This window comes from Nycticebus coucang, chromosome 12, assembly GCF_027406575.1.
Source record: "Nycticebus coucang isolate mNycCou1 chromosome 12, mNycCou1.pri, whole genome shotgun sequence".
Taxonomy (NCBI): domain Eukaryota; kingdom Metazoa; phylum Chordata; class Mammalia; order Primates; family Lorisidae; genus Nycticebus; species Nycticebus coucang.
Window position 1 is genome coordinate 73,202,887 of NC_069791.1, and position 13,369 is coordinate 73,216,255.

A 13,369-nucleotide genomic window follows, 5' to 3' on the forward strand; every position below is an offset into this window, starting at 1 on the left:
GCCCGCCCAGGCTCCGCCCCCTCCCCGCCCCCGTTGCCAGACGGCGGGATCGTGGTGACTGACAGCCCTTCGGGCCAGTCACAGTGCGCCTCGCGACCTTGAGGGGCCTGCCGGGCCAAGCGAGCTGAGGGGGCGGAGGCGGGCGGGGAAGCCTTCTGGGGAGGGGCGGGGCATCTGGGAGACTGGCAGCGCTCCCAGCCAGTGGGAGGCGGGAGCCGTCCCGTTAGCGCCGGATCCCCGCGGGTAGGGCTGGGCTGCCTGGCGGCGCGGTGGGTATCCCGGGGCCGACTAGGGCCCCTGACTCGGTTTCGCGCGGCGACATGGACCGGATGGCCAGTTCCATGAAGCAGGTACCCAACCCGCTGCCCAAGGTGCTGAGCCGGCGCGGGGTCGGCACGGGATTGGAGGCAGCTGAGCGCGAGAGCTTCGAGCGGACTCAGGTGAGAACGCGGGACCCTCGGGCATCGCTGGGGCACTCTGAGAGACGCAGTGTCTGGGAGGGGCTCAGAAAGGAGTAGGGTCTTGCAGACCCAGGAGAGGATGGGCAAGGTGGCTGTGAGCAGGGGCATCTGGTGTGCAGAGCTAGGTGATCCCCGAAAGGTTGGGAACCCCGGGCCAGCGGGGCAGGAGGGGCAGAGGAGGGCTCCAAGGAGCGGTCGGGATCCGGGCGGCGCGGCCGGTAGCAGCCAGAGCGGGCGGGACTAGGCAGGGGTCACAAGGGAAGGCGAATGCAAGGAACCGAAAAGGGGCCGAATGGAAGAGGTGTTTCTAAGCAGCGGGAGCGCGCTGGGCGCCACTTAGAGACGCGAGTGTGGGAGCAGAAATTGGGGGCGTTGGGCTAGGAATTTGAAGGGTAGGGGGAGTTTCCTTCACCTCCTGACCTCTTCTTGATTGCTCTCATCACTCTATCCGCCTCCCCTTAGCATCCTTCGGTGCCTCTCGCTTGACTCTCACCAGCCCAAGCCCTCTGCTGAGGCCGCGGTGTAGGGGTCGTAGAGGAGAGGCAGAATGTAGAAAATGCGAAGTATGGCCGAGTTTGGAAAATGACTCAGGCAGCTGGATGGGGTGCCAGTCAGGGGCAGGATTGGGGATGCTTGGCCTGACTGCTAGCTGCTGGTCAGGATGAGCTCCTTAGTGGTGCCCAGAGCCCTGACTGGGGGTGGGGGTGAGGAAGTCTTGATTTCATCCACCAAGATGTGCCTGACAGCTCATAGGCAGGCTGTCCTATTTGTCCAGCATGACCAGGGCTTGGGGCCAAAATTCCTCAGTGTCATCAACAAAAAGCCACAATCCATTTTTACCTCAGAGTTTTTGATGTTTGGTGTATTGATTGGACTGAATAAAGCTGACGTGTTTATGGTGTTCCTGGGTTCATTTGTATGTAAAATCCATTTCAAAGAGTGCAACATTTTATAAAATCTCACTGCCAAAGTTGTATAGGCAGATTTGTTCTCCACTCTAGCTCTCAGAGTGGAACCTTTAAGATCATGTTGGGTCTCTGCTGCTAGAGGTTGGTCCTCTGTTGTGTTTGTCCTGCAAGTATGTGTCACCATTTCTTTCTCCCAAACACAGTATACTTTGAGGGAAGGGGCTTTGGGGATCAAGGTAGAAAAGTTTGTAGGGATCTGAGGGTTCTATATATGGAATCATGCAAAGAATAAAGCTTTCCACCCCAGAAGATTTCATGTGTTTTTTATTTCAAAAATCTCTGGCTCCATGAAGGTCTCTGGATGGTTTGAAATAGGGAATCTACTTTCCCCAGGTCATCCTACCCCGGGAGGAAAGGGATAGATTTCCATTCACTTCTATCTATCTTTATGGACTAGACCCCTGAAAGAAAGGACGTTTTCTGTCAGTTTCAGGTGTTACTGCCTCTGCTTGTTGGCTAGTCATGTGAAACTTCTTGTTCCATGAAATAACGTGCATATTCTTTTTTTTTATGGAAGAAAAAAATAGATGGACGTTATTTTATAACAACCCATTGTAGAGTCTCAGATAAGTAAAAACTGGGGCAACAGAGAAATACACATAAGACTTTGACCCATTATTGTGATAGAAATTAGGTTTGTGAAAGTTTCCACCCATGACTGGCATGTCCACTAACTATCCAGGTACGGCCCAATAAGGAGAGTCAATGTTTTCTAGTGTCATACGTTCTATGGAACACTTGTGATGGGCCACATTAGACCTGATGGGAAGGAGAGTGAGCAGGTAAAGTGGAGCTGGAAAAGAGAATTTTTCTCTTATTGAAACTCTTTAGGGGAAACGGAGAGTAAAGAAAAAGAAAAGGGAATAGTCTTGGGCAGTGCCTGTGGCTCAGTGAGTAGGGCCCAGGCTCCATATACCAAGGGTGGCGGGTTCGAACCTAGCCCTGGCCAAACTGCAACAAAAAAATAGCCGGGCATTGTGGCGAGCGCCTGTAGTCCCAGCTACTTGGGAGGCTGAGGCAAGACAATTAGCCCAGGAGTTGGAGGTTGCTGTGAGCTGTGACAGCACAGCACTCTACCGAGGGCAATAAAGTGAGACTCTGTCTCTTAAAAAAAAAAAAAAAAAAGGGAATAGTCCTAAAACCCAGCATTAGTCAATTTGCAAAAGTTTACTTTGTTTAATGCCTACCTATCAAATATATTATGAAATATAAAATTGAGTTATAAGAAAATGTTAGTGTGTTTAGAGATTGTGACAATAAGCCAAGGTATAATAATTATAACAAATTCTCATGTTCTGTACCATTCTAAGTACTTTATTATATTACTTTTTAAATCTAGACAAGAACTGATGAGGTAGGTATCAGCCACATTTTACTTTGAGGAAATTTGGGCACAGAAAGATTAAGTTACTATCAGAAGTCACATAGCTAGAAGTGGCCCCGACTTTTAATCACTGCCATGTGCTGCCTCTGAGTACTGAGCAAATCCCCTTGGAGCTAGAAGATGCTGGAGTTTCCTGGGTGGTATACATATGGGCTGTGTGGCCTCAGGCAAGTAGTCTAACCTTTCTAAGCCTCTGTTTCCTTATTGTAAAATAAACATAATGCTTACCTCACAGGTTTATTGTGGGATTAAATTAAATAATATACATGAAGGCATTTTGTAAACTACAGAGCGCGATTTCAGTGATTACTATTATAATATGACTGGGAAGACGAGACATAAGAAAACAGAAGTGTAAGCAGTTGTGCAGGCTGTGATTAACCCTTCCTCAGAGGGGCTGAAGTGTTACCAGGGAATAGGATAATTACCAGGAGTGCATGGATAAAGTAAAGGTTATGAGGGTGGGGAAAGATGAGGAGCCCTCCTGGAGGACTGAACACACTTTTTAGCATGAGTTAGCATTTGCTTGGTGGAAGAGGGGATGGGGCATTCCAGTAATGGGGGATGGCAGTAAAGAGGAACATCTAGGTGGGTACAGAGGAGACTATAACTGGCTGAGAAGAAGAGAGGGGCAGAAGTGGCCACTCCCTCCTCTGAACACCTATAGAAGAATTTGTAAAGCTCTCCTAGTTCCCATTACCTTGTACTGTTGTCATTTCTGTCTGTGTGGCCCTCAGTAAACTGGGAGCTTCTTGAGGGCAAGACTGTGTCTTGCTCTTGCCTGTATCCTTAAGTGCCTGAAGCTCATGATAAGTGGTGAATGGGGCATAGTCCAGGGTAGAAGATGACTGATCAGCATTAGCAGGGAAGCCCTGGCCTGGGTAGACATTACAGCCCTGGTCCATGGGAGATTATCTGTAATTACTTGATTTTTTTTTTCTGGTGCTCCCAAGTTTCCTCCTTGTCTCCCCACACATCTGACAAGGAACTCTGATTACTTTGTCTGCCTTTCTGTGTCCTAGTGCCTATATCCTGAGAACATCCTTGTCTCCTCATTCCTGCCAGCCTCTTCCAAGAAGCCTTGCCTCCTCAACTCTCCTGACACCATCCTTGCACTTCACCTGGCCACCATCCCTGCCAGAGTGGGCACCACAGACCCCGAGGGCCCAGCCAGTGCCAGAGCCCCATCTGTAGCCAGACCCTGATGTGTTTCCCACCCAGTGGACTGCAAACAACCTTCAGGCTTTAGGGAAATGAAAAGTACTTCTTGCCCTCAAAAAAATTGCTGGATTAATGGTACCTTATCTGGAGTACTTTACAGTTTATAAAGCATGTCTTTAGCCATCATTGGGGCCGTGTGATGGTTAGGTATTATAATCTTTATTTTATGGATGAGGACATCATGACTCAGAGCTTGGTAACTTGCCCAGGGTCATCCCATTGGTGAATGAAAAGTTCAGGATTCAAAGCCAGGATTCCAGGATTCCAGGATTCTAAGTCTCAGACCCATTCTACCATACTGTCCTCATGTCAGCCAAGAGGATGATTCTGGAAGGAACCAGGAGGGCTGCTAATCACAGACAAGCCAAATGCTCTGTTTTTAGTTAGCCAGAAAATGGTTTTCTCTATGGTTTGTTTATTCTTGCAACATCCATTTAGTGAGCACATACCATGGAGGGGCACAGAGATGAGCAAGATAAAGAGACCAGCCCTAGGGGAGCTCATGAATCAGTGGGGAAGTGGACTGGCCACTGCGAGGCTTCTCGACAAGCATCGCTGCTTCTGTGTGGTCAGAGGCTTGGCAACACCAGACCGTTAGGATCTCAGGCTCCACCCTGGATCTAATGAATCAGAGACTGCATTTTAACCGGAACCTTGGTAGTCTGTACACACCGAAGTTTGAGCTTTGTAGTAGGCACATTCTGGGATTAGAGGAAAGGATGAGTCTATAGGAATAGACTCTTAGAGAGTGACTCTCAAACTCTCAGAGAGTCACTCTCTCTTTTGGAGGAGCTTATCACAGAGTAAAGGATCTTAACAAATCATGCCTTAGATTCTAGAGAGAAAGGGATAGAAACAAATATTTAGTGAGGGCCTGCTAGGTACTAGAAACATGTTAGGTGATTTATATCTATTATGCCATTTAACAGCTCAGGCTCAGAGAAGCTAAGTGACTTGTCCAAGATCACACAGCTAGTAAATAAGCCAGGGCTTCAAAAAATCATAATCCAAAGTCCCTTTATCCATTTTAAGTTAGGAGTGTTTCTACCATCTTGCTCACAATCTTCTGCTGATGCTTAGCTTTCAATTCACTAGCAGAAAAAATGGTGGCTCATGCCTGTAATACTAGCACTTTGGGAGGCTGAGGTGGGAAGATCACTTGAGACCAAGTGTTCAAGACCAGCCTGAGCAAGAGTAAGACCCCATCTCTATAAAACATAGAAAAATTAGTTGGGCATGATGATGTATGCCTATACGCCCAGCTACTTGGGAGGCTGAGGCAGGAGGATTGCTGGAGCCCAGGCATTTGATGTTGCAGTGAGCTATGATGATGCCACAGAGCAAGACCCTGTTTCCAAAAAACAAAGCAAAACAAAACAAACAAAAAAACCCCAAAGCACTTAGAATTGGACTAGAAGGATCAGTAGTTCTCAATCTTGCTTACATGTTAGAATCATCTGCAGAGCTCCTTTTTAAAAATACTGTTTTCCTGGGCTCCACTGAGGAAGGACTCTGTCCTGCACAGTAGGGCCCTGGCACCCTGTGGGCTCTGGGATGTCTCGGCCAGTTCACGTTATACCCAGAAAACCCAAGATGGTCCAGGGTCTGCTTCCGGCAGGCAAGGCTGTATCTTAGGTTTGTTCTTTGTAAATGCAAATGCCCAGAACCAGGTTGGGTGTTACCCTGAGCCTCGTACCTGGCACTCCTTCCTCTATTGCTCACTGACCAAGCACACATGTTGCCTGAGGTATGAGCAGGTACCTATTGCAGGGAGAGCTATAAGTGCACCCCATTTCCCCATTTACTCCACAGTCAGGGATGGCTTCTTCTTTTTTTTTTTTGTAGAGACAGAGTCTTACTTTATGGCCCTCGGTAGAGTGCCGTGGCCTCACACAGCTCACAGCAACCTCCAACTCCTGGGTTTAAGCGATTCTCTTGCCTCAGCCTCCCAAATAGCTGGGACTACAGGTGCCCGCCACAACGCCTGGCTATTTTTTTGGTTGCAGTTTGGCCAGGGCCGGGTTTGAACCCGCCACCCTCGGTATATGGGGCCGGCGCCTTACTGACTGAGCCACAGGCACCGTCCAGGGATGGCTTCTTATATAAAAGGTTCCATGCTCTTCTGTGTCTTCCTTACTCCCTTAGTGGGTAATGAAAATGTAGGAAGGAAGTTGAGAGCTTTCTTTGGGTCCTTGGTTTTCACCCTTCCGGGTTTCCTCCCACTGATGGTAATAATAGTAGCCAACATCCCTGCCTGCTCACTCTGCACCAGAGGGAAAGGCCTTACCCAAGCCAGTCTTTTTTGATTCTAGTAACAAATTGATGAATTATAATCCCTGTTTCACAAAGGAGGAAATTGAGGCTTACAGGGCTTAATAGCTAGTTCATGGCTCTGAAGTAGGTAAGTGACAGAGCAAAAACTCAAATTCTGGAGAACCAGCCCCTGAGCCTGGCTTTCTAGACAGGTTGCTGTCTGTCTGTCCTTCTGTCACAGCCTGGTCTCCACGGGGTCCTCCACGGCACTGTCCTCACCCTACTTCTCTTTTACCTCCTGTCCACTTCCTCTGCCCTTACCTCCATTTGATGGTTTCTTATTTTATTTATATTTATTTATTTAGGAGACAGAGTCTCACTTTGTCACTCTTAGTAGAGTGCCATGGCTTCATAGCTCATAGCAACCTTAAACTCCTGGGTTTACATGATTCTTTTGCCTCAGCCTCCCAAGTAGCTAGGACTACAGGTGCCCACCACAATGCCCAGCTATTTTTAGAGACGAGGTCTCGCTCTGGCTCAGGCTGGTCTGCAACCTGTGAGCTCAGGCAATCCACCCGCCTCGGCCTCCCAAGTGCTCGGATTACAGGCGTGAGCCACCATGCCTAGCCCTCATCTGATGGTTTCTGTTCTAGCCTCTGTGATGCTGACTCTCCCTCCTGACTTCCCAGCCTATGTGATCACTTCCCACTGGACATCGCCATTGCCTAGAATCCCTGTACCTGGGTATCACGCCTCTTTTCTCTTGTGTTAGTTCTGAGTTCCTCCCACCCACTTTCTCCAACAGTCAGGTTCTGTTGACTCTGTCTTTGGGAGGTTTCTCTTGTCTGTCTGTCCTTTGTTTTTTGCTGTTTCTGCCCTATTACCTCTTGCCTGGATTGTTGTCTTCCTATTCTCCCTGCCCCTAAGTAGCTTGTACCAGACAGAGGGTCCCTGAAGTCCAGCATTTTTGTGTGATTCCTTTTTTTAAGAATCTTTGCTGGCTCCTCCGAGACCCTGCATGATGTGCCACCATCAGGGTCCCTGGTTCCTGTCTTTTTCCAGCCTTAACTTACCCTGCATCCTTCCACTAGACAGCCCCTACATCTGGCTATAGCCCAATCATGTATTCAAGTGAGCTGAGGCCCTTAACTTCATGTACTCTCACATGCATCCAAGCCCACATCTTGGCTTCCCTTCCAGGCTGTAACATAAGCTCTCAGGGGCAGGATCATGGTCCCAGTGTCCAGCATAGGCCCTGCATGAGGCAGGCACCAGTGCGTGTTTGCTGAATATGTGCACATAAAACAGTTGGAGGATTTCAGTGCTGTGGGCAGGCCTCTGCTTGCAGAGTACTTTTCCTTTATGTATTTTGGAGATTCTCCCTCTGTCTCCTTTGATTTTTCCAATGAGTAATACTTACTAACTCCTGCTTTGTGCACCAAGCCTGTGCACCCAGGATTGTGGAAGCCCCCTCCTAGCTCCAGGAGAGTTAGGCTGTAGAGCCTGCTCAGTAGAGTCCCTAGAGCCCTGAAACTGAATTAGGGCTCAAGGTTGACTATCTTGAGTTTCTACCAAGTTGAGAACACTTTATAAACATTCCTAAAACATGGTCTTGGCCTTCTCAGGGCTTCTTTTTGATTAAGATAGGATCTTTCTGAGCTAGAACATATCCTCAAGAAGGGAGAGGGACTGTTTTTTTTTTTTTTTTTTTTTTTTGAGACAGAGCCTCAAGCTGTCACCCTGGGTAGAGTGCCATAGCCTCACAGCTCACAGCATCCTCCAACTCCTGGTCTCAAGGGAGTCTCCTATCTCCACCTTCCAAGTAGCTGGGACCACAGGCGCCCGCCACAATGCCTGGCTATTTTTTGGTTGCAGCCGTCATTGTTGTTAGGAGGGCCGGGGCTGGATTCGAACCTGCCAGCTCAGGTGTATGCAGCTGGCGCCTTAGCTGCTTGAGCCACAGGTGCTGAGCTGAGGGACTGGTCTTGTGCCTCAGGCACCTTAATGTGGTTGACCATGACAGCAGTGGCCTGTGTGCAGGTGCTAGAGTTTGCAGCTGTGGGGATATGGGATGTTAGGGTGAGTACAAAGTAATATGGAGAGTACTCCCCGGAGAGTGAGAAAATCTGGTTCTGCTATACAATTGCTTGTTTCAAAATGAGGTTGGAAAAAATTTCGGAGGCTTTTTCCAACTTTCAGATATTTTAGCTTATAAAATATCTGTAAGCCACTTTCACACTGTGAAGTAAGGACATGCATTTCTACTGTGCTTTCAACCGCTCTCTTGAAAAGAGTTTCCGTTGTTCCTATATGTGGAATGAGGACTGGGTACCAGGGTCAAGGCCCTCTTGAAAGGCTGTACCTTAAGAAAGGATGGGGAGTGTCTCCGTGGCCCAGGTATGCAGATTCCTTGGCCTGCTTAGGTGCTGAAAAGGGTCCCTGTCTGGCACATCTGGAAGGTCCAATGAGGAGCATATTTTGTACTCACCATCCCTTGGCCCAATTATTTACACTTCTAGGACCAAGGGTGCAGGAGATCTGGGTGTGGCGGCAGGTACAGTGGCATAGTAGCCAGCCTTTCTGCTGCATCTAGGAGGGCTGGCTGGAGAGATGCCCACCTGGGAAAGGGAACGTGTCAGCCCCACCTCCCATTAGGGTGGAGACTGCTTCCTGTTTTCCTGCCTGGGCAGGCAGGGAGGAGCCCTACTTTCAGCTTGTGGGCAGGAGAGTCTGACACTTGTGAGGGGAGAAGAACTGTGATTGAAGGTGTTCTCTGGCTCAGACAGAAGAGAAAACAGCGTATTTTCTTGGATGGGAAAGGTTGCTGACGCTGCCTTTGCTGATAGCATGAGACAGCCCAGGAAGCCTGTCTGCACTGTTTAGAAAGCCAGTGTGGCCTATGGCTTCTGTTTAAGAACAGTTCACACTGCTTATAGTTTAAAAGTATTTATACATAATCTCTTCTGAGCCACAGAACAACCATGCAATAGGTGATTATGGTCAGTTTTCAAATATGGACACTGAGGCTCAGAGAGATGAAGTGACTCACCTGAGCGTGAATGGCAGAACCAAGGTTTGAACGTGGCATGTCTGTCCCAAATTTTATACTTTCTTTCTGTATCTCTCTTTAAAGGTGAAGTCTGGTCTGTGGCTGGTAACTTAGAAAAGGTACAAAGATTTCTTTTTCCTAAGTCTTTTCCAGTTGACTTATTAGGACATTGAAAATTCCTACCAGGAAAAAATTTTTGCAACACACATAACCATCAAAGGACCTGTATACAGGATATGTGAAAAAACTTAAGAGAAATAACCCTTTAAAAAAAAAGGCAACCTACTAGAAAAACAGGAGGTACTTCATGAAAGGATAAATACGTGGCCAGTAGATCTATGAAAAGGTGTGCAACTTTATTAGTAATCAGCTAGTTAACATTACAGTGAAGCCAGGCCATGGCAGCTCACGCCTGTAATCCCAGCAACTCAAGAGGGTAAGGCAGGAGGATTGCTTGAGGCCAAGAGTTTGAGACCAGCTTGGGCAACATAGAGAGGCCTTGTCTCTACAAAAAATGAAAAAAAAAAAAAAAAAATCAGCCAGGCTGATTTTGTGTGTGTTTGTAGTCCCAGCTACCTGGGAGGTTAAGGTAGAAGGGTCATTACAGCCCAAATTCTTAGGCTGTAATGAGCTATGATTATACCACTACACTCAAGCCTGGACAACAGAGCAAGACCTCATCTCTTAATAGTGAGATACCACTACGTGCCCAGCATACTAGCATTTCAGAATGGCTAAAATAAAAATGAAAAAATAAAAACAATGAAAATGCTTATGTACTGAAGGCAGAACTGAAAACACAGAGGAGGTTGTAGCCTCAGTGGCTAGGGTGCTGGCCACATACACGAGAGCTGGCAGGTTCGAGCCCAGCCAAGGGCCTGCCAAACAACAATGACAGCTATGACAACGACAAAAAATAGCCGGGTGTTGTGGCAGGCACCTGTAGTCTCAGCTATTCGGGAGGCTGAGGCAAGAGAATCGCTGAAGCCCAAGAGTTAGAGCTTGCTGTGAGCTGTGATGCCACAGCACTCTACTGAGTGCGATATAATGAGACTCTGTCTCAAAAAACAAAAGAAAAAAAAAAGAAAGAAAAAAAACACAGTGGAAAACAGTCTGGTATTACCCTAAAATTGCAGATATGCATACTCCATAACTCAGCAGTTCCACTGCTAATTATATACCTAAGAGAAATGCACATATATGCATGAAAAGACATTTAGAAGAATATTTATAATCATATTTTATAATAGTATCAACCTGGAAACAACCCAAAAGTCCATCAGCAGAAGATGGTTATATAAATTGTTAAAATCTTTTACTGGAATACTACACATCCATGAAAATGAGTAAACTCTAGTTATGTTCATCAACATAGATCAATCTTACAAATATAATGTTGAGAGTGAAGAAAAAGCAGACACAAAAGGAAACTTTCTGTATGCTTCCATTTATATTAGTTTCAAAAAACTGGTGAAACAAAGCCAGGATGTAGGGGTTAGATACCGTCTTGCTTAGATGGTAAATTTGTAAAGAAAAAAGGAAGTAATTGCTATAAAAGTCCAATAAAAGTTATCCTTGGGTGCAGGGGAGGTTAGTGATTTGGAAGGTGTGCAAGGAAACTTTCTGAGGTCCTACTAGCAATCTTTTAGTCTGAGTAGTGGTTTATGATAATTCTTAAAGGAGTATGGTTTTGTTTTGTGTACATTTCTGCGTTTGTACTTAAAAATATGAACTTTAAAAAAAAAAAAAAAACTCCTACCAGGAGATAGGAAATGGTGTCCATACTTCATTTGACATCTCTCTCAAATACCAACCCCCCAAAGCATTCCTAATGCTGATATAGAACTGGGGAGCTTTTGGCTTATGAACCATGCATACGAAGCAGTATCTCCCCAGCACTGCTGCAGCTTGTAGTGGGGAAACAGAGACGGTTCATCAGCCCACACCTGGTGTGTTGCCAGAGCATGCTCAAGTCGCAGCTTCCATTTATTAGTGTCTTATGTCTACCTTGCTTAGTGGCAGGCAAGCCCTAAATTTCTCTTCCATTAGCATGTTACCTCAGTACCCAGCAGAGGGATTTTCCCCCAGCTGAGGCTCAGTTTGTCTATTAAATACAAAATAGATTAGGTGGTGAAAAGTTTTCACAGGGGAGTATGAGAGAAAAAAGTGTATCTTCAGGCTTAAAAGAAGCATGTTTTGGGCGGCGCCTGTGGCTCAACGTGTAGGGCGCCAGTCCCATATGCCGGAGGTGGCGGGTTCAAGCCCAGCCCCGGCCAAAAAAAAAAAAAAAAAGAAGCATGTTTTAAATAAAATCCAAGACCTGGATGGTAGACTTCTGGAGCATGTAACCTCAGGCTTGGTTTGTATTCCAAAGATTTAGATCAAGTGGGGAACATTGGAGCCACGATGAGTCCCTTTGAAGATCTGGGAGCTTAAGGAATGTCATCCAAGATCCTGGGAGAAATGCTGACCTTCCAGCAGTGGTTTTATGAGATCTCTGGTTGGTTGCATGGTCCCTGGGGCCAGCTCACAATGGAAAGTTCTTAGACTTGGAGGTTGCTGTATGTGAGTTACTGTGTCTCACTCACCTGCCATATGTCTCTTCTCCCATGTTGGGCTGAAAGCACATGTCTTCTCTATTTGATTTTCCTTGAGTATGTCTTGACAGATGCTATATTCTTCCTTTCTATTTTCCATAATTCCTCAGAATGAGAGACCCAGTCATGAGCTATATGGTCCTTTCTCTGAGCCACATCCAGAGAAACTTCCCTTGGAATAACAGGTCAGCCCAGGGACTGGCCACCTCTCTGGGCTTGACATTTAAAAAAATACATGTTAAATGCCTTATTCATCTTTGTAACTTCAGTTTCCTGCCTTAGAGTCTGGCTCTAAGAAGTGCTTGATAAGGATTTCTGGAATGGAGGATAAAGTGTTTTGAATAAAGAACTGAATGAACATCAGCCATTTTTTGTCCCAGTTCTGAACTGTGAACCCTGAAACAGGAAGTGAATTTATACAATTGGAGCCACCAAGGAAGCCCCTGTCTTAAGAGACCAACTCTTTAACCTAACTATGGGTGATTCTCAGGGGACTTCCTGTTGGATGGCAGCTCCCTGACTCCAGCTCCCTGGAGATCACTGTTTCCTTTGACAACCCTTTTCTAGGATGAGACCTCCGTGTGCTGTCTAGTGTAGGCCTGCTGCTGCTGGTAAGAAAAACCCAACACACCAGTACCTGAGTTCTATCTCTTTCTCCTCTGTTCTTGGTTTTGGGGAGTCTCACTTTATAAACCATTCCTGATTATTAAAGCAGAAATTCTCTCAGTTGCCTCTGACACCTTCTATTTTGTACCCTTCCAGTTAGTCCCTGAGTGCTAGTGTTTTCAGTGTCCCCGCTCTCCACATAACTTCTTCATTCCTCTGCCTTGGCCTCAGGCGGGCCTTCTTCTCTAGCCTGAACTGTTAACTGTCTGTCCCAGCCCCTCCTGCCTGCCAGGCCCTACCCTCATGAGAGTCACTCTCTTTCTAGCTGTCAGAGTTTTCTCTTTTAAAAGGTCAACTCTTTTAAAAGGTCAACTGCTGGTATCACCCTGCATTAAAAAAAAAAAAACCCTCTGTTTGTTCTGTACCTTTACCGAATCCAAACTTTACAGAACAAATCCCTTTATTAAAAGGATTTATGCTGTGAAATTTGGATTCTGTGAAAAGGCTGCACTCAAGCATCCAGAAAGCCACATATGGCCCTGAGGCCCAGGTTCTCCATCCCAAAGTTCTCTGGCCAGGCACAGAGCCCCACCTCACTAGACCAGACCTCCCACTTCCTTGCCCAGTGGCCCAGCCCTACTGAGCCCTCAGGGCCCGGCCCACGCAGGCTGCTGTTCTCTGCTGTGTGGTTTTACAGGTGGCACTATTTTTTTCTCCTGCCTAGAACACCTGTCCCACTTCGTCCACTTGCCAAACTCTTCTTCGTATTTTAAGTCCCATCCCAGATTCCTCTCCTCTTCAGAAGTTTCCCCTATTCTTCCAGGGAGGTT

General features: G+C 46.8%; 1 protein-coding gene across 2 annotated transcripts in view; it reads left to right on the forward strand.

Annotated features, from left to right (window-relative positions):
* Positions 1 to 255: 255 nt before the first annotated feature.
* The window catches only part of HIP1 (huntingtin interacting protein 1), a 175,144-nt gene continuing 162,030 nt past the window's right edge, over positions 256 to 13,369 (forward strand). For both annotated transcript variants that reach the window (XM_053556195.1, XM_053556196.1), the window contains exon 1: positions 256 to 440. In XM_053556195.1, the coding sequence (XP_053412170.1) occupies positions 321 to 440 (120 nt within the window). In that variant the 5' untranslated portion in view covers positions 256 to 320. The remainder of the gene's footprint in view (positions 441 to 13,369) is intronic.